Source organism: Diabrotica virgifera, chromosome 2 (genome assembly GCF_917563875.1).
Source record: "Diabrotica virgifera virgifera chromosome 2, PGI_DIABVI_V3a".
Classification (NCBI taxonomy): Eukaryota; Metazoa; Arthropoda; class Insecta; order Coleoptera; family Chrysomelidae; genus Diabrotica; species Diabrotica virgifera.
Window position 1 is genome coordinate 99,235,812 of NC_065444.1, and position 21,632 is coordinate 99,257,443.

The following is a 21,632-nucleotide window of genomic DNA, read 5'->3' on the forward strand; positions in this document are numbered from 1 at the left end:
CCCTGCTGGGCCCCGCCCGATGACTCGATGCTCTAATTTTTTTGTGTTTTTGGTTTTTTTTAATTTTTTTGGGGGCTTTCGCCGTTTTTTATTTTATATAAATTTTTTTGGGGGCTTAAGGCCCTTCTAATTTTCTAATATTTGCTTACCTTTGAGGTGGTCGTGGTACTTGGACTTCGTGGGTAACGCTATCTTCGGCACTTGTTTCGAGCTACGAACACACTACTATCACTTATCACTTTTAGTTTATCCTATAATTTGTTGTTTCGGGCGTCTGTGCTTCCATCGGTGGAACTCGTCGTATCTTAGCGTCTCTCGCAGTATGTAATTTGGGTGATGTTCTAACTCTGCGAATTTGACCCTTGCCTTGTCTGTCATGGTTTCTGTGACTCTCACCTGTTGGAGTTCTCTGAACAGGAATCTTTCAGCTACATATCTTGGGACTCTGACGGCCTCCCTCAAGCTGTTGTTATGGACTGCTTGGATCTTCTTCTTGTGTGTATTACATACGTATCCCCATGCGAGAGACGCATAAGTTAATACTGGTAGGATTATACTATTTATCAATCTTAACCTTGTTTTGAGTGTTAGTTTACTTTTTCTGCCTGTGAGTCCTCTTAGATTCGCTCTTGCTATGTTGGCCTTCTGGACTGTGGCTTCTACGTGTTTTTGGAAGGTTAATCCTTTATCCATAATGACTCCTAGGTATTTGGCTTCGTTTTTCCACTCGATGGGCCTGTTCTGCACCCTCAATTGTTCCTCTGGCTGCTGTCTCCCTTTCTTGTATAGAACCGCTTGTGTTTTCTCTGAATTTATGGCTATCTTCCATTTGATACACCATGCTTCAATTTCTTCTAGTGCAGTTTGTAGGTTGGTCACTGCTATATCTGCGTTTCTATGCTTGGCCGCTATTGCTGTATCGTCGGCGTAGAGGCTCATGAGGGTACCTGGTGTTCTAGGTACATCTGCGGTGTATATCGTGTACAGCAGGGGTGACAGGACCGCTCCCTGTGGTACTCCAGCCTCCGGGATTCCGAGTTCGGACAGGACTTGTCCTATCCGAATCCTGAACCTCCGGCCGCCCAAGTACGACGAGATTAGCCTCGTCATCGCTCCGCTGTACCCGTAATCCCGCATTTTGAATAGGAGCCCCTTGTGCCAGACTCTGTCGAATGCCTTGCTTACATCCAGGAACGCTGCTCCAGTGTACTGCTTATCATTGAAACCGGCTGCTATGTACTCGGTTAGCCTGAGGACTTGTAGTTCGCTGGAGTGCTCTGCTCTAAATCCGAATTGAGCCTCTGGGATGATATTTAGTCGGGTTGTTTCCGCTTGCAGTCTGCTGAGGATGATTCTTTCCACTATCTTGCTGATCGCTGGAAATAAGCTGATTGGCCTGTAGTTCTGTGGGAATGTGTGATTCTTGCCAGGTTTTGGAATCATGATGACACGGGCCTCTTTCCATCTGTTTGGGAATGTCTTGAATCTTAATATTGCGTTTATAATATTTGTGAAATACACTATAGCTTTTCTGGGCAAATATTTTAGGGCTCTGTTGGTTATTTCGTCGAGGCCAGGCGCTTTTCTCGGTGAACTATTTTTGATATGTTCATTGATTTCTTCCGGTGATGTTGGGGGGATGAAGTCCTCTGGGTCTTCTGGTCCTTCTTCTTGTTCTTCGACTTCTTCCAGGAAGTCGTCGTCTTCGTCTTGGTGGAAGTTCAGTCTGCATTCATCTTCGAGTGTAGTCCTCATCGCCTCTGCTTTGTCTTCTATGGTGTATACCATGCCGTATCTTCCATGTAGTGGGGGGATGGGTTTCCTGTCGCTTCTCAGCATTTTCTGGAGCTTCCAGACATTTCTCATGTTTGAGTCTTGTTCTTCCATCTCTTGTACGAAGTTGTCCCATTTTTCGCTACGGTGGAGTTTTAGGGCCGTTTGGACCTCCCTATTTAAAATATTTGCCCAGGATTTATCTACTCTGTTTCTTGTTCTTCTTGCTGTTTTCTTTGCTCTATTTTTTTCCCTTATCAACTCTTGTGTTTCTTGTGGTATGTCTTTGAACCTTCCCATGAATATCTCGACATCTTCCTCTGTTGTGCTGTTTCTAATTGCCTCTTGGATGATATTTTCGAACTCTAGGACTTTTCCTTCTATTTCTTCTGGATTGTTTATTACTGGCACTATGTTTATTCCTTCACTTACTAACCTTTTGTAGCTAGTCCACTTTATTTTCTTTTTTGTTCTTTTTGGCGGGTTTGTCTCTTCCCATGTTCCGATTTCTAGTAGGATGGGGTGGTGGTCAGTTGATCCTTCGTCCAGCGTGATTAGTTCTGATTGCAGTCCTAGGTTTTTGGCTACAACTAAGTCGATGTGTGTCGGAAGTGCGTTTCCTGGGTAGTGGGTAGGTTCTTCTGGGCCCATTGCCATTGTGTCTTCGTTGTTTTCTATGTATCTGTTTAGTAGTCGTCCATTTCTGTTCGTAGCTCTGTCGTTCCAGTTGGGGGATCTTGCATTCAGGTCTCCTATTATGATGGATGGTTCGGCGATGTTTAGGAACGCATCTAGGTCATCGTCCATTAAAGGGTCTTGTGGTCTTACGTAGGCTGATGTGATCCTTATTGCGCCTTGCCTCATGTTAACTTCTATTGTTGTGGCTTCCATGTTGACCAGCGGTGGAGTAGTGTAACTGGTGTGTCTAATACCCTTCTTTACTAGGATGGCCGTTCCTCCTGATCTTCTAGTGAGGTCGTTCCTATATACGTCGTATCCAGGAAACTTTAGGTTGAAGTTGTTGGTCAGTTTTGTTTCCTGAATTGCTACGATGTCCATCTCGTATCTGTTGGCGAGTTCATCTAGTATGTTCTGATTTGTGGTTATGCCGCCCGGGTTCCAGGAGCCTATCCTCAAGTATCCCCTCTCTGCCATTAGTTCTGTGCCTGCCTGGTGCTGATTATCACCTCTTGGACTACCTTAGTCACGATGTTTGTGACTATCCTGACTAGGTACTCTTCGTCTGGGAGGGTTGGTCGGTTGGACGGTGTGTTGTTCTGCGCTGGTTGGTCTCCCTGCGTGGCTTGCGCGTAGGATACCCCGGTTGCCTGCTGTCTTCGGTTTGGTGGTGGTCGCTGTTGTGACCTCTGTGGTGGAGGCCTCCCCCAGGTTGGGCACCTAGGACATCCTCTGTAGTTGGCTGGGTGGCTCCCATTGCAGTTGGCACACGTTGCCTTGACTTTTCTGGCTCTCTGGCACTGCTTTGAGTGGTGTTCTTCGCCGCACTTCACACATCTCGGGTCCTTGTGACACGAGTTCTGGGCGTGATGGTACCCTTGGCAGTTGAAGCACTGCGTCGGTCCTGCTGCCTTGCGTAGGTCCTCTACCACAACTTTCATGTGGCACAGGTTCGTTACCCGCTTTGCTTTTTCCACGTCTTCCTGATCCAGTGTCATGACAAACATGGGTAGTGGCCTCCTTTTTCCTACTCTCGTAGACATGTTACGTGCTGTGTGGCAGGTTATTCCATATTGGTTTGCCATGTCTTCTTGGATTGCCTTCTCGGTGGTATTCGTGGGCAATCCTCGTAACACTAATTTTGGTTTCCTGTCTTTGTCGAGTGGAAAGGCTATCCATTGTAGCCTCTTTTTCTCTTTGGCGGCGTATGCTTCTGCATATTCCTCCACTATCCTTGTCATCTTTCTGTAGTCATCCGGGCTTTTAGCCTGGATGAGCGTCTCTCTGCCACTTCTGGAGATTTTGTTTGTGGTGATGATGCCTTTGCCCTGGGCTATGGTAAGAATAGCCCCTGTCTCGCTGACACTCTGTAACTTAATTACAGGCGGTTTTCTGTATGGTGTTACCTGGTTTTCAGGTAACACGGCTTCTTCGGCGTCTTCTTCGTTTTGGTTTGTTTCCATTGACACTGTATCAGTTTGACTGGAAGCGGCAAGCGCGTCCCTATCTGTGCTCGTGGATGGCACTGGTTCCTCGGGGAGGGGTAGCTGTACCTGGGGAGCTAGTTTCATGGCTTTTTCTTTGTTGGACGTCCATGCGGCGTCTTCCTCGTCGGTTAGTGGAAGGTGTGTCACCAGGGGTGGAAACTCTTCCTTTCTCTTTTTCCTCTGTTGGGTGGACGCCTCCTTCGTCGAGGTGGTAGCCTTCTGGCTGGGTGGTCGAGTCTGCTCGGTGGTCATCTTTTTGGTGGCAGGCTGCTCTACTGGTGGCTTTTTGTCCGTCTTTTCGGGGTTTTTCTTCTCCGGTTTCTTTGCGAGTTGTTTCTGGAGAGCTATCAACTCGTCGAATCTGGCATCCATCTTTTCGCTCATTCGTCGAATCTCCGTATTCAGCTCTTTGATCTCTGCCTTCTGTTGTGCGATCACCTCTTCGTATTTTTTGTTGTTTGCATCAACGTTTGCTGCAAATTCTTTCATCAGGGTTCTGAGTCGGTTGATTTCTGCATTGGCCCTTGTCAGCTCGTCTTCGCTGGCGGCATCCTCTTCAAACCGCTGACGTTTGGTAGTGCCCCCGCCTTCGGCGCCTGGGACGTCTTCGTCCATGTCCTCGACTTCCTGGGTGGCCTCGATGTTCTGGGAATCCTCGACTTCCTGGGTGGCTTCGGTGACGTTCTCGGTGGTCTCGACGTTCTGCGTGGAGTCCTTGCCTTTTGAATTCTTCTTCTTTTTTCTTATTCTACGATTTTGGATCGTAAAACCGTCTTTGCCATCTTCCTGGTCGCTCGAGTGGTCATCGCTGCTCTCTTCAGGGTGCTGTAACAGGAGGGACTCTTTAGAGTCTGCATATCTTGGCGGGGAAAGCGCCTTGGATCTGGGGGGTGACCGAGATCTGACTCGTGTCATCTTTGGTTGGGAGCGGTAACCTAACTTTTAGAAGAAGCCTTTTTTTCAGCCGATTGGCCCGACACCACATCGACTTCAGGGTTGGCTCCCTGCACAACAGCGCGGTAGTTCTCGTACCTAGACAGAACTAGGTACGGGATCCTCTTGATTTTCTCAACTCTCTGACCTTAGGGGCCGGGGCTGCAAGATGTATTCTAAATAACTACACCTTGCAGTGTCGAGGTACAGTGTTTTAAACTGTACCCAGTCCTATCGGAGGCACAGAGAGTATCCCGTAGCGGGCTCACGTCGAGCCGGCTATTGCTTATTCTGCTTTCCAACCCTTGTTTGCAATGTCTCAGAAAATTCAATGAAATCAAACTTCCTGAGTTTCACCACATCCAAGAGGTTGGCTTTTGCCTCTGCTTCCACGTCTTCGCGTCTAGCGAGAGCGAGCGCTCTAGTGTTGCTGTGCTTACATTCACAGCCGTACTAAGAAGTACGTTGCACTCTGCACGTCTTGTCTCTTCGGCGGCTACCGAGAGACGATATTTTATAGCAACCTATATTTGAGACCTTTTATTACCTATATGTCCGAAATACTCCAGCTTTCTCTGCTTGATGCTTTTTATGATTTCAGTAGTCTTGCCGAGACGTTCTAGTATTGTGGAATTTCGAATCTTCTCCACCCAGGAAATTTTTAAAATTCTTCTATAGCACCACATTTCGAAAGCGTCAAGGCGATTTAGATCGATTTTATTCACAGTCCAGGACTGGACACCGTAAAGTAAGACCGACAACACGTAGCAGCGAAGTAGGCGGATCCCCAATGCCAATTTTAGGTCTCTGTTACATAATACCTTGGACATCCTTTTAAAAGCGGCTCTAGTCTGCTTAATCCTAGATCTAATTTCGCCGTGACTTTCTGCGTTACAATTTAAATGTTGTCCAAAGTAAAGGATTTTATCAACTTACTCAAGTTTGGTATTATTTACATACATAGACGGTTTTATATGCTGTTGTTTACTTATTACGAGTATTTGGTTTTCCGTATGTTCAGATCCAGACCTGCCTCCCTACAACTCCTAACGACATTATCAAGTAATGTTTGCAGATCTTCTTGAGTAGAAGCTAGGAGTACTCTATCGTCCGCATATCGCAAATTATTGATGACTTCACCGTTCACAAATATTCCTTCTTGTTTTTCAAAAAGTGCTTTTCCGAAAGTTCTTTCGGAGTAAACGTTGAAAAGCAGGGGTGACAAGATCCATCCCTGCCGTACTCCTCTTTTAATATTAAGAGCCTGTGATTCCACACCATCTACTAAAACTGATGTTGCTTGATTCCAATAAAAATTTGCAATTATTCGAATATCTCTGCCGTCCAAGCCAATGTCTTTTAGAGCTTCGATCAATATAGAGTGCTTAACACGATCAAATGCCTTTTATAAGTCAATAAAACAGCAGTATATGTCTACAGATATATCTCGACATCTTTGAGCAAGTACGTTCATTCCAAACAGTGCCTCTCTCGTTCCAAAGCCGTTACGGAAACCAAACTGTGTGTCATCAAGGTATTCCTCGCATTTATTGTAGATACGACCATGAAAAATTTTCAATAAATGGTTTAACAAACTGATAATTCTATAATCAGCACAGGTTTTTGCTATTAGGTAGCTTTGTTTTGCTTCTTAGGTAGAGCTATATACAGTGAATTAGACCAACCATTAGGTAGTTAGTTGTCCGCTGGTATAAATGGTATTGAAAAACGAAGTTATAGCCTCTAAAACATTACTATCATCATCAGAGCAAGACTGGTATGGGCAAAAGTTGGTAAACTTAGTTGGATACTTAAGAACCGTAAAAATCTCAATACTTGAGGGGCAGAATGTTCAACCATCTTCCCATCATGATATATTTATGTCAAACATGGACCCTAACCAAGGCCAATATAAATAAACTAGCCACAACAGAAAGGGCAATGAAAAGAGCAATGCTAGATATACGACTATCAGATAAAAACACAAACGACTGGGTAAGATCAAAAACAAAAGTCCAGGATGTCACAACAAAAATTGCCAAAATCAAATGGAGCGTAGCAGAATAGACCGCTAGACAAAAAATGCAACGTTGGAATGCCACAATACAGTAATCAAGAACTTACAAATGTAGACAACCAAGGGGAAGACTACAGATAAGACGGGTAGATGACATAAAAACAATAACCGGAACAAATTGGAAGTTTGTTCCTCAGTTGGGAGAGGCCTATGTCCATAAATGGACGATAGAAAGATAAGAAGAGGAAGAAGAAGAAGAAGAAGAAGAAGAAGAAGAAGAAAAAGAAGTACAGTTACGTATTATACGGAAATTAGCTTATATTATACCGTACCTTCTCTGATAACTGCCGGATAATTTTGTTAGTTATACTTGTATCTTTGTGATATCTTTTACCGACCTTATTAAAAATAAACAAAACGTGTGTGATTTTTTATTAATAATTATTACCAAACTGATCTTCATTCTTTTTACTATTTATTTTTCTCATAATTGACTTAACTCGTAACTAACTCGTTCAAATATAGATATGTCTAAGTACTCTTCACCTGGTTATATTCTAAATCGTTTAAATAAGCACCAACAAAAAATAATTAGATAGTAACGCACACTCACGTTTCCTATTACAACAATCGCAAAACATGTTACGATGTTTTTGTTCCTTTACAAGAGTCTTAATTAAGTACACGCCAATTCGTGAATGATTTAACAAGTTACATTTACAGGGTGTCCAAAAACTTTATAAACACAACAAATGTCCTATAATTCAAAGGCCTGCTTTTATTCGATGCCGGGAAGATAAAGGGGCGGCGAAGCCGGGCTACGGCCCGAAGCACCAAATTTTAAGGGGCACGAAATTTTGACGGACGTAAATTTAAAAATAATTTTTTTTTTAATATGGCTCCAGGTCTAATTTTTCAGATTTTTCCATACGGTGAGCCACCTTCAAAAATCCGAAAGACTGATTTTTCGGGATTTTCCCCATTTTATACACTTCAAAATATATCAAATCAAGGTTTTTTTATAGGTTATATACAGGGTGTAACAAAAATACAGGTCATAAATTAAATCACATATTCTGGGACCAAAAATAGTTCGAATGAACCTAACTTACCTTAGTATAAATATGCAAATAAAAAAAGTTACAGCCCTTTGACGTTACAAAATGAAAATCGGTTTTTTCGAATATTATATCGAAAACTGAGATATTTTTTATTGAAAATGGACATGTGGCGTTCTTATGGCAGGAATATCACAAAAATCATAGTGAAATTTGTGCACCCCATCAAAATTTTATGGGGGTTTTGTTCCGTTAAACTCCCCCAAACTTTTTTGTACGTCTCAATTAAATTATTATTGTGATACCATTAGTTAAATTCAGTATTCTTAAAACTTTTTTGCCTCCTAGTATTATTTCGATAAGGCAATTTTTATCGAGTTGAGGCTTATTTTTTAATATGTTTACATACAAATTTTATGGGGGTTTTGTTCTTTTAAACCCAAGTTCCAATTAAGATATTACTGCTGTACCATTAGTTAACAGTCTTTTTAAAATTTTTTGCTTCTTTTTATTTTTTCGAGAAGGCACCTTTTATCGAGATGTGGCTTCTTTTTTAATACGGTTAAAAATATACCTAAAAATGTAAATCATACATAAATTTTCATATTAATACCAAGTCTCCATAATCGTAATTAACCATATACAAATATGTGGTGGATTTGACAATTATTCAAAATATCCCGATAAAAACTGACTTATCGAAAAAGTACTGACAGCCAAAGAAGTTTTAAAAACATTGTGTTTGACTAATGGTACTACAATAATAATTTAATTGGAACGTCCACAAAAGTGTGGGGGGTTTAAAGTAACCAAACCCCCATAAAATTTTTATGGGGTGTCCAAATTTCACTATAATTATTTCTTAAGATGCTACTGCCGTAAGAATACCACATGTCCATTTTCAATAACAAATCTCTAATAGTTCTCGATATATTGGAAAAAATAGATTTTCATTTTGTAACTTCAAGGGGTTGTAACTTTTTTTATATGCACATTTATACTAAGGTAAGTTAAGTTCAATCAAACTATTTTTGTTCCCAGAATATGTGATTAAATTTATGACCTGTGTGTTTGTTACACCCTAACACCCTGTATAATTTGAGATAACTGAGTTATTTAGGACATTAATAAAGGGAGAAACACGTTCAAACCCCCAAAAAAGCCCCATATTTTTGGGGTGTTTGAACTTGTTTCTCAAATTTTTGAAAATTCCAAATGACTAAGTTACTTCGAATTAGACATAACCTTTAAAAAACATTTGAATTATTTTGAATTCTATAAAATAGAGGAAATCCCCAAAACCCCATTAAAAAACAGTTTTTAGGATTTTTTAAGGTAACGCACCTTATGGATAAATCTGAAAAAATTGAAAACATGGTTTTTGACAAAATAAAAAAATAGACCTGCAGCTATAGCAAAAAAAATTAATACGCTTTAAAAATAATAATAAAAAGTAGACTGTTTGAATGTTCTGAAAAAGCCTCAACTATGCGTGTGAATTTTTTAAAATTTTTAAATCGATTGTATCCCTCCTAAAAAAATAAAAACGAAAAAATTATACTTTTCGTGGTGGGGGGAGGGGGAAAGGGATGGAGGGTTAAAATTGAGCTGTCTCATTTTTTAATCACATAGAACGTAAAACAATGAATAAAATTGAATTCTGGGAATGAGATTTATGTATTTCCTTCCCTTTATATATTCTTGTATAAACGGACGCCAAATTTTGTTTTGCCCGGGGCGCTCAAAACTCTAGAACCGGCCGTTTCGATGGGACAGGGGGAACACAGATACCTCTGGAGATTATTAGGATACTAAGATATCATAATCTGCGTCCAAGCTGAGGCAAAAGGTACGTCACAGTTGATAACCCTGAACCTCTGCATAAGCACTTGGACAGCGAATAGAGCCTCTCGGGTGACTAAAGTATCGCGAAATCCAAATTGTGTCTAAGATTCTTATTCTACGCATTTTTCCTATATTATGTATCCCTTTGGTATGACGACTGGTTGGATAAAATTCTAACTTTACAAGAACTGGTCAGACTGAGCACGTTCTTGCCTTAAATGGCCGGATCGAGTCTAGTTTTACCTTAATTGGTTTCGCTGAGAACGTCCTTGCCTTGTATTGTCCTATTTGATGAATTTTTTCCAATACATTTTTAAAGAAATGATGCATTATGTAATAACGTGATATTTTAGTATCAATGACGCGGTTCTTTCAGTTTTAAATTATGATTAAGGAAATGAGTCTCTCTTCTTTAAATAATAGATATTTTCGTTCACTTGACCATTAATTAGTGCACTTAACGTACACTGAGCACCTGAATCCAATAACTTCAGAAGGCTGTAGCTTCAGAATAATAGTTTTTTAAAAAACTTTCGTTAAATTTGACCGGGGCCAGTTTTCTATAATAGTATGATACACAGATCTCTGATACAGCAAAAGATGGCATAACCCAGACATCCAAAATGAAAGTTATCCTATAACATCAAATTGTTCTATATGGTCCACATAATGTTCAGAAAAAAGTCACACCATTTTGGGCGTCGGGTTTGGGGGGGGGGGGAGAGGGGGAAGTAATTAATAAATTCGTGGTTTTTTACGTTTTTCGTCAATATTTCTAAAACTATGCGGTTTAGCATGAACAACTTTCTATATACAAAAATGTTCTACATTAAATTTAAAATAAAAAAGGCCCCAAATTGTTCTACATGGTCCACATATTGTTCAGTAAAATTTTACACCATTTGAGCGTCCGGTTGGGATGGGGGGGGGGAAGATTGGGAAGAAGTCGGTAAATTAGTAGTTTTTTTACGTTTTTCGTCAATATTTCTAAAACTATGCGTAAGCTTATACAATGTTCTATACAAAAATGTTCTCTACATAAAATTTAAAACAAAAAAGGTCTTATACATAATTGTTATAAAATTAACGGTTCCAGAGTGACGGAAGGTGAAAAGTGGAGGTTTTCGATACTTTTTATATTTTTTGGCAATTGATGATGATTTTGGGTGGTGAGGTTGACGTTTCTTAAAGGGCTTATAACTAAGATACCCAGGGCCGCTGAGAGGGATGAGCGGGCCCCGGTAAGAAGTGAGCAGCGGGCCCCAGGCAAATGCGAATTGCAAAAAAATTGTTCAATAATAAAACAAGATAAAACAATATGAAAAAATAATTTTTAAGAAACGCTTTTATTTTTATTTATGAGTGACTAAAAGTTAAAATATAAAAAAATCAACTAAAAAGCAAAAAATAAAAAAATCAAACTCGACGGATTATTCGAAAAAAACGTTCGTTAAAAAAATGGAAAAATCTAACACATTCGTTAAAGAAAAGCGTGGGGCGAAAACCGTTTATTCAATGAAGACGCGCCCCACGCTTTTCTTTAACGAATTTGTTAGATTTTTTCATTTTTTTAACGAACGTTTTTTTCGAATAATCCGTCGAGTTTGATTTTTTTTATTTTTTGCTTTTTAGTTGATTTTTTTATATTTTAACTTTTAGTCACTCATAACTAAATAAAAACGTTTCTTAAAATTTTATTTTTCATATTGTTTTATTTTTTACTTTTTAGTCTGACACTTTTCAAACATTAAAATATATCGTCATGTTTAATAAAAAAAGGATGTAGCTATATGACAGATACCTTTTTTGCATTTATTTTAACTTTTGATACATACATTGTACATTTTCTGTAATTTCTTCCTACATTTCTTAAATCAATACGACTATTACAGTTTTCGCAGTACAGTCAAACCCGCTTATTAGAATACCTCTTAAAGAAATATCCCGGTTTTAGGAATAGAAATTTAAGGTCCCGAACCGTTTCTACTAGCGACCAATGATTGGTTATTAGAATATCCCGGTTATAGGAATACTTTTGATTGGCACGAAGGCTATTCCAATAAGCGGGTTCGACTGTATTTCCATCTCTTGTAATACTTTACTATTGCACGGTGTAGACGCTGTTAATTTCTCGCAATGCAGTTCTTCGATGCGCAAGCCGTCTAAAGGTACGTATCCATACAAGGGTAAACCTCGCTCGGTGTAGTAGCTCCACTTAGTGGATACGTCGGTGATTGCCGCTTGGCGCGTACACTCTTCGTTTCAACCGGTTTGCGGTTTATATGTAAGGGAGAGCATGCTGTATTCATTTGAGCAGCTACACCGAGCGGGGTTCACCCTTGTATGGATACGTACTTTAATGATCGCACTCGGCTCAATGAAACGTAAGCTTTGCAGGCTCAATGCAGGCTTTTAAGCCTGTCCTTACGCAAACACATTTGGGCTCAAGTTCACGACAGTGCAGCGTGGTCAACAGTCGAACCCTGCGTTTTATGGACAGTCGAAGCCCACGACAATACTAAAGGCAGCATTCGTGCCTCTGCGGTGCCATAACTTTTTTTCGCTGAAAACTGAATAGAAATCGGACAGAAACTGGATAAATTTGAAATTTTATTGTTTATATATGAAGCATAACGTAAACAAATAACGTAAAAAGTGAAATTATGTATAGTTCATATAATTAGCTACAATCTGTAAATGTTTCAAGTTTCTACATTGTAAAAAAACAAGAGAATTTAAGCATTTTCCATTAAAATCGTTTTTTTTTTATTTAAACAATTCATAAACATAAAAACAATTTGATCGACTATTCGTGTATTGTTCCCGCGAATCCATATGTCTGCAAAATTTCATTCATTTCCATTGAAGAAAAGGCAGTCAAATTAACGTCTAAAGATTTGACGCAAACGATTGAACTAAATAAAATCGTTTATATATATATATATATATATATATATATATATATATATATATATATATATATATATATATATATATATATATACAAGCTGTACGCTCCCGAGGAAGCTGAAGCTGTTTTCACTTGAAGATCCTTTTTGTGGGGGATCATCCCATTCTGACTTTGGTTTTACAATTGCTGGTGTGACTTCGCTTTTTCCACTACCTTTCTCCATTCTTCTCTCTCTCTGATTTTGCTTCCTATATTTCTAATTTCCATACTTCTTAAGTCTTCTTCCACTTGTTGTCTCCATCTGAGTTTAGGCCTGCCTCTGGTTCTTGTACCTGGTGGTATCCATTCGGTTATAACTCTTAACGGATTGTTCTTCTCTCTTCTCATTATGTGTCCATACCATCTAATTCTCTGTGCTTTTGTTGCTCTTACTATGTTCTCTTGACCCATCCATTCTTGTATTTCGTGGTTCATCCATTGCCTTGCATCCTCTTCGTTTTCCCTCTTTGGTCCCAGAATTTTTCTCATAATTTTTCTCTCAAAAATTTTCAGCTGCTCTTCTTCTCTTGCTGTTAGTGTGAATGTCTCTAAAGCATATAGCACTATTGGTCTTATGGTCGTTTTGTAGATTTTCATTTTTGTATTTCGGCTTATCTTCTTATCTTTGAAAATTTTTTTATTTCTGTAGAATGCTTTGTTTCCTGCTTGAATTCTTCTTTTCATATCTACACTTTCATTTCTTCTGTTGACTAATACTCCCAAATATTTGAATGTTTCAACCTCTTCGAAGCTGTGTGCGTCTATTGTCATTTCTGTCAGTTGCGTCTTCTTTTTTTTACTTACATTCATGTATTTTGTTTTATTTTCATTTATTTCCAGTCCTCTTAGTTTGGATTCGTTTTCTATTTCTTGAAAGGTTTTCTTTAATGCCTTTTTATCTGTTGCTACTATGGTTATATCGTCCGCATATCCAATTATTTGTACTGTATTTTTATTTATAGTTCCTGCGTTTGACAACTTTTTTATTATCTTATCTAATGATAGAATAAATAGTACAGTTGAGAGCGCATCTCCTTGTCTTACTCCATTTTTAATTTTTATTATTTCTGTTCTCTCTCTTCCGGTGTCTATTGTTGCTTGGGACTCTCGCATTGTCATTTCTATCATTCTTATAATTTTATTTGGTATTTTGCTCTCTTGTAAGTCTTGGATCATTTTTCTTCTACTTAGTTTGTCAAAAGCCTGTTTAAAGTCTAGAAAAAGTATATGTGCTTCTCCGTCGTACTCGTATGTTTTCTCTATCGCTTGTTTTAGTGTATGGATAGCATCTATCGTGGATCTTCCTTTTCTGAAACCGTACTGGTAGTCTCCTATGCTTTGTTCTGTGTATATTGTTAGTCTGTCTCTAATTATACCAGTCAGTACTTCATATGTTACATTCAGTAAATTAATTGCTCGGTAGTTTTTACATATCCTGTGGTCTCCTTGTTTTGGGATTGTCACAATAATTCCTTTCTTCCATTCTTCGGGCATTGTTTCCTTATTCCATATATTCTGTATTAGTTCATAAATCTTTCTGTATAGTGCTTCACCCCCGTATTTTATAAGTTCTGCACATATTCCGTCGTCTCCCGCTGTTTTCCCGTTTTTCAGTTTGCATATTGTATCTTTTACTTCTGTATAGGTCAATTCTTCTTCTTCACCTTGTTCCGGGTTCATTATTGTTTCTCTTTCTTCTTCTACATCCGTTTCTTGATACATTTCTTCGAAATACTTCTGCCATGTTTCTGCTTCTATGGCTACATTAGCTGTCCGTTTTCTACTACCTAGCTTTAAGTATTGGTACAGTGGTTTTGAATTGTGTCTCTTATTTTCTGTTTCGATCTCGTTCATAATTTCGTCTACTTTTTTATTTTTCTTTGATTTAAACAATTTCTTTGTCTTTTTCCTTTGATCTTGGTATTTTTCTCGTTCCTCTTCTTTACCTGTGCTTAGCCATTTCAATCTTGTTTTATTCTTTTCGTCCACTTCTAGTTTGCACTCTTCGTCAAACCAATTGTTTCTTCTTTCTTTTTGCATTTTTCCAACTACTTTCTCTGCTGCAGTGTTTATTCCTTGTTTGATTTTTTTCCACTGCTCCTCCATTTCTTGTTCCTCCTTGAACTGCATCTCTACATTTACTTCTTTTACAAATCTTCTTTTTACTCCTTTATCTTTCAATTTATCTACGTCCCATCTTCCCTGTGCTTTTCATCTTTCATTCTTTGTTGTTTTTATTTTACATTTTGCAATCACTAGCATATGGTCCGAATCGATGTTTGCCCCTCTGTGAGATCTCACGTCATTTATCGACTGTTTGTGTGACTTTTTAATAAGTACATGGTCTATTTGATTCCCCTCCAGACTGCCTGGTCTCATCCATGTTATCTTGTGTATGTTTTTGTGTTTATATCTCGTGCTACTTATGTCCATGTTTAATGCCGCTGCTAAATTACATAATCTTTCTTCATTATTGTTTGTTGTGCTATGTAATGAGTTTTCCCCTGCAACCTCCCTAAAGCATTTTTCTTTACCTATTTGTGCGTTGAAATCGCCTATAATAATTAATATATCTTCTTCCGGGATTTTTTCGGCATTTTCTTCTAGTGTTTCATAGAACTGTTGTTTTATTAAGTCATCACTGTTTTCTGTGGGTGCATAGACATTTATTATGGACAACTTGTTCGGTTTGCTGTTTACTCTTATGTATGATAATCTTTGACTTATGGGTTTAAATTCCATAACTTTATGCCTCATTTCCCCTAACACAATAAAAGCAGTTCCTCCATATCCTTGTTTTTCTTCTCCAGCATACCATACTGTATAATTTTCTTTTTCGATTTTTCCATGTCCCCCCCACCTGGTTTCTTGAATTCCTGCAATATCTATATTGTATTGTTTCAACTGTGTCGCTAGCTCTTCCATTTTTCCTTCTTCTAGCAGTGTCCTGACGTTCCATGTTCCAATTTTTTTTGTCATTTTTTTAATTCTCTTCCTTTTTTTTGTATTTTTCTTATTATTTTGAATATACCGTGACTCATTTACCTCTTCGTTTGCATTGTCTGTTTCCTTTTCATCCATCCGTTCTCTTTTGTCTGTTTTTTGGGACATTTTCAATTTCTATAAGTTTATTTTCTCTTGCATTCCATTTTAGCACTTTATCATTTATTTCTAATTTCTGGTATCTGATTTTTACTTTTGCTCCTTTGCTTCTCTGTTGTTTTGCTATGTCTCTGATTTCTTTTTGTATCTTTGCTTCCTTGAACGTCAGCGCTGCATCTATGTATATTTCTCTACAGTCTCTTGTGTATTTGAGTTTACCTTTTTCTTGCAGTATTTTCTGTTTGTCTTCCCAGCTCTTCGTTTCTATTATACATTTCTTGTATCCTATCTTAAACGCACTTTTAACTTCTATTTTCAGTTGCAGCTCTGTTTCCATCATTTTTTGTATGTTTTCTCTTAGTCTAACTTCATCTTCCAGATCTACCTGAATTCCTGTTATGATTAATTTATTGCGTATTTTTTCTTTATCGATCTTCTCTAATCTATTCTCCATGAGTGTTAACGCTTTTTTGAGTTCTTCGTTTTCTTTCTCCCATTTTTGTTCTTTTTTTTCTACTTCTCTTTTTAAATTTTCTGTTTCTGCTTTGTTTTGCTTAAACTTCTGCTTAATATCTTCCAGTTCGTTTTTCATATCCTTGATTTCATCTTTAATCTCTGTTTTGCTTTCCAGAATATCTTCTTTAATTTCTTGCCTCATCTGGCTCAGCAATATCTTAATCTCCTCCATGTCCGTTAATATTGTACTTACTTTTTTTATGCGCGTGTCTGGAGCTTTTTTGCTTTTATGTTGCTCTTCTTTGTCTTCTTCAATCGAGCTGTCGTGCTCCGGTTTGTGTCTTTTTCCTTCTGTTTTATTTTCTTCGTTGTTCATCTATTTGTCTTGTTGTTTGTTTTCTAGACTGAAAATCTTTATCAATATAATGCGAGAAAAATATATTTTTAGTTCACTTAAAGCTTATAATATACACAAAAAATAGGAAAATGTAACCTGTGTCTAATAGTATTTTTTATTATTATTATCTTCTTATTTTTAATTACGTTTTGGTAAGGTCTCAGATATTTTGCACACGCCGGCAACGTCGCAGAATATTTGGCCGTACTTCTGTTTGCTAATTTATTTATGGCTTTCAGTAATTAAATATTCATTAATGTTTAATTATACACGTTTTTGTTATATTCAATGTTTGTTGTATTTGTAACTTAAAAAAATACTGTTCTGTATAATATTCTTGCAAATCTCCTCTCTTACGTGTATCAAATTAACAAAAAGATGACTTACAGTTGAAATGTTGAATTCACCACACACTTTGTGAAAATTTCACCAAAAACCAATGTTTACTTCCGTACTAAAACAACTTTTTTCACCAGAGAGCAAATCAACTTGTGTTCACACCAACTTTTAAGACTCGATAAAATAAACTCGACTTTAAATAAAATCGTTTAAAAAATATAAAATATTTCAAATCAGAGGTACTACTACTTGTCGCTTTGTGTTGTACTACAGATAAATTCTTTTGTCGATAAGTCATCCGTGGTTGTTCGTTTGATTCCCATTATTTCTCTAATGCGTTCGTTGGTAATCCTTTCTCTTCTAGATCTTCCTGATGCTGTTTTTCAAAAATCCATTTTCGTTGTTCTCAGCGTTGACAGTGTTCTTTCTTTCAATAGCCATACCTCACAGCTGTATAGGGTGATCCTTTTCATTACAGTTTCATTTATCCTTTTTATTTTCTTTGCTGATAAATTGGTCCCCTAAAATTCTGTTTAACATTGTGATGGCTTTTTCTTTCCTGGCTCATTTTTTTCTCTTATGGCTTTGTATAATGTTTCATCGTGCGAAATATTGATGCCTAAATATTTCTAGCCGTAGCAGTGTTTTTTTCGTGGTCATGTCGTCTAATATGAGATCTTTTTGTTCTCATCCAATGCACAAGTATTCGGTTTTCTTTTCTTTTTATTCACTTCTAGGCTTCATATGTTATACTCTTCAATTAATTTTCCGGCCATATAGTTTATGGCAACTCACCAACATTATGGTATATACACTCAACTTTTAAGAGTTTTAAACGCTCAGCTCTTCAAAGTTGAACGTATATACAATACCATAGTGTTGGTGAGTGGTAGCCCCATTTTTTTACATTTTTGTTTCCATCTTTTTAAAGCACTTTCGAGGTATATATCAAATAAAGTGGGAGACAGGCATCATCCTTGCTTTAATCCTTTTGGTGTTACACATCCTGTGGTTATTTGTGTCCCTGCATTTATTTTTGTTATGGGTTGATTGTATAGTACTTTGAGGGTTTTTATTATAACATTCGTACTTTACAATGATTTCCACAACTTCTTCAGAGGAACGCTATCGTAGACTTTCCGTGATACCGTGCCATATTTTTTTCTATTGTCTGGGTTAAGGACAAAATGTGATCCATAGTGGATCGACCCATACGAAATCCTGCTTGTGTTTCTACTTCAGAATCTAAATATTCTTTCTCGATTCGATTCTTCAAAACTTTTCCATATATTCTACTCATAGATCCGGTTACAGCTATTCCTTGGTAATTTTTACAGTTGATTTTATCACCCTTTTTATGTAATGTACTGAGATATGACGTTTTCCATTCCACAGTGACTTCGCTTTTGTTTATGCATTCTTAAAATAGTTACCGAAGATTTTCGTACAATTCAGTATATTCAAAATAGAGGTAAAGGCCATATGAACTATAGCTTAGTGATAAATTACGCATTAAGCACATAAGTGAAGAGCAAAAAACAGAAAAACCTAATTCATTAGTCTGGTCGATGCCGGGCCCCTTACATCGCCGGGCCCCGGAAAAATGTACCGGCTGTACCGCCCTCTCGGCGGGCCTGACGATACCATCGGCCACTAAAATAGCAAATTTTATTTACAAAACACAATCCTGTTAAAGAAAATTTCTTTCATCAGTAATAATATTATAAATTGCTAAAAAAATATAAAAAGTATCGAAAACCTCCACTTTTCACCCTACGTAACTCTGGAACCGTTGATTTTATAACAATTATGTTTAGGACCTTTTGTGTTTTAAATTTTATGTAGAACATTTTTGTATAGAACATTGTTTACGCTAAAGCATAGTTTTAGAAATACTGACGAAAAACCTAAAAAAAACTATTAATTTACCAACTCCTCCCCCATCTCCCCCCCCCCAAACCGGACGCTTAAAATGGTGTAACTTTTTACTGAACAATATGTTGACCATATAGAACAATTTGGTGTTGGAGGAAAACTTTTACTTTGGATGTTTGGGTTAGGCCTTTTTTTGGACCAATTATTATACTATTCTACCTCCGCAACTTTGAAACCGTTCATTTTAGAAGGATTATGCATTGGGACTTTTTTATTTGAAATTTAATGTAGAACATTTTTGTATACAAGGTTAATCATGCTAAACCGCATAGTTTGATAAATATTGACGAAAAACGTAAAAACTACGAATTTACGGATTTCTCCACCCTCTCCTTCCCAAACCCGACGCTGAAAATGGTGTGACTTTTTTCCCGAACATTATGTGGACCATATAGAACAATTTGGTGTTGGAGGATAACTTTCACTTTGGATTTCTGGGTTTGGGTATAGTTATGCCATACTATAAGGAGTGTTGCTGGGTCCCTTATCAGTTCGAAATGCATTTTTAAAATGCATCTTCCTTGTTCAATAATGACTTTTCATGTTGTCTCCATCCTTTTTATTCGCAAAGTTAACAAAAGCTCTTACGGATCGAATGCAACAAGTTTAATGCATCCAACTGCAAAAGTTTGGAGGTTTATTACTTCATTAACTCGTACATAACATATACCTTTATATCCAGAAATAAAAGGAAATCTAGAATAAAAAAATTAAATAACTTTTGTACTAAATGCCCTCAAATGAAAAAGGATTTAGGTCACTCTGTATAATAGAATATTGTAGTAGAATATGAAGCAGCAGTAATCTATTTGGTTTAACCGGGGAACATACCCTTGAAGCTCGCTCAATGTCAAAGACAACCTGCTACATTTGGAGTTTGTTTAGTGTTGCAGTAAGCGAATAGCGATGACATAATTTATTATTTGTTGAATTCATTAGAAGAATCTAAAAAATATCGCCAATTTACAATATATGGTAGTCGAAATATCCCCGGAACTTTGTTTTTACATATATAACTGCATCTGAAAAAGTTTTGAATATTTCAGAAAAAATTAGAATAAAAAATCGATGTTATAGACATCGATGTTATATTTTATATATCGATGATTATATATTTTATATATATTTATAGATATTTTATCTCGAATATCTACAGGAAAAGAGAATAGAATACTGTTTTATAATTATTATTGACAAAGAAATGTCCTATCAATAGTTATTTACCTATTAGACCAGGGCGCATCTGTAAAAATATTAGTACATTTGGACGTTCAGCGGTGACTCAATTTTTTTTGCAGAAATTGCTTGAAAATAACTCAAATAATAATATTTGAGATATCCTCCCTCTCAAAAAGGTCTGGAACATTGTTTAAATAATCAAAATGTCAAAAAATTAAGGAAAAATTCGATTTTTTTCTTGGTTTTTGATTATAACTTTAAAATTATTCATTTTCGAGAAAAGCTGTACTGACATAAAAGTTGCGTAACTAAATTTCCTACAATGTAGAATTGGTTAAAAATTTAAAGAATAGTCACCCTTGTTGCAAAATAGCAATAATTGCGAAAAAAACATACAAAAACAAGTATTCGCATTTTACGTTTTTAAACCATTTATGCTATATGTAGGACCTTCATATTTCACCCAGAATAACCTTGTGATACAGTAAAACTATTCTGTAAATTTCAGTAAGATCGGTTTAATAGATTTTGCAAAATGCATTTTGCAATCCAGCTTTCGCAAAAAAAATTAATTTTTTCAAAATATTACAGGACTGAAAATAAAGCAGATAGCAAGTTGAATTTTTTTTTGCTTATAGAAGTATACGTACCTTTCATTTTCAATTTTCAAAACTAAAATCGATTAACTACCACGGCGTCAGGAATTTTTTTAAATAAACATTAATTATTGGTGATACGCGCAGGACAGCGGATAGTTTGCTCTGATTGGGCATTCCAATGACCTTTGATAATGATTGATACATTTTAATTTTTATTACATTTCGATATAAATACATAGATTTGTTTATTGCAAAATAAAAACACATACTCTATCCTTTGAAATAACACTTTTTTAGCAAAAACTTTCTTTGTTCATATATTTTAACTTAGAGAATAAAAGTTTATTATTTTTAAACACATGCAATTGTTTAAACAATATTTCACAAACAATAATAAAATTAGTTTGATTTTTGTGGAATTAAAATATTAAAATACAATAAAATATAGAGTAAGAAAATAATATATTAGATAAAGATTGGAAGAAATTTTGGTGTAAATCAACTTGTGTGAATCGAACACCGCTGTCCTGCGCGTAGCACCAAAAGTTAATGTGTATTTAAAAATTTCCTGACGCCGTGGTAATTAATCGATTTTAATTTTGCAAATTGCAAATGAAAGGTACAGTAGACTTCTATAAGCAAAAAAAAAATTCAACTTGCTACCTGCTTTATTTTCAGTCCTGCACCATTTTAAAAAAATAATTTTTTTCCGAAAGCTGGATTGCAAAATTTATTTTGCAAAATTTATTAAACCGATCTTAATGAAACTTACAGTGTTGTTTTACTATATTATAAAGTTTTTCTGGTTAAAATATGAAGGTCTTAAGTGTAGCATAAATGGTTGAAAAACGTAAAATGCGAATACTTGTTTTTGTATGGTTTTT

General features: G+C 36.7%; 1 protein-coding gene across 1 annotated transcript; it reads right to left on the reverse strand.

Moving 5' to 3' along the window:
• Nucleotides 1-5,224: 5,224 nt before the first annotated feature.
• Nucleotides 5,225-16,675, reverse strand: LOC126880757 (repetitive organellar protein-like). Its single transcript, XM_050644808.1, has 2 exons — nucleotides 15,938-16,675; nucleotides 5,225-5,395 (listed from the first exon to the last, which is right to left on the reverse strand). Exons 1-2 carry the CDS (start codon nucleotides 16,673-16,675, stop codon nucleotides 5,225-5,227), a joined length of 909 nt encoding a protein of 302 aa, XP_050500765.1.
• Nucleotides 16,676-21,632: the final 4,957 nt, after the last annotated feature.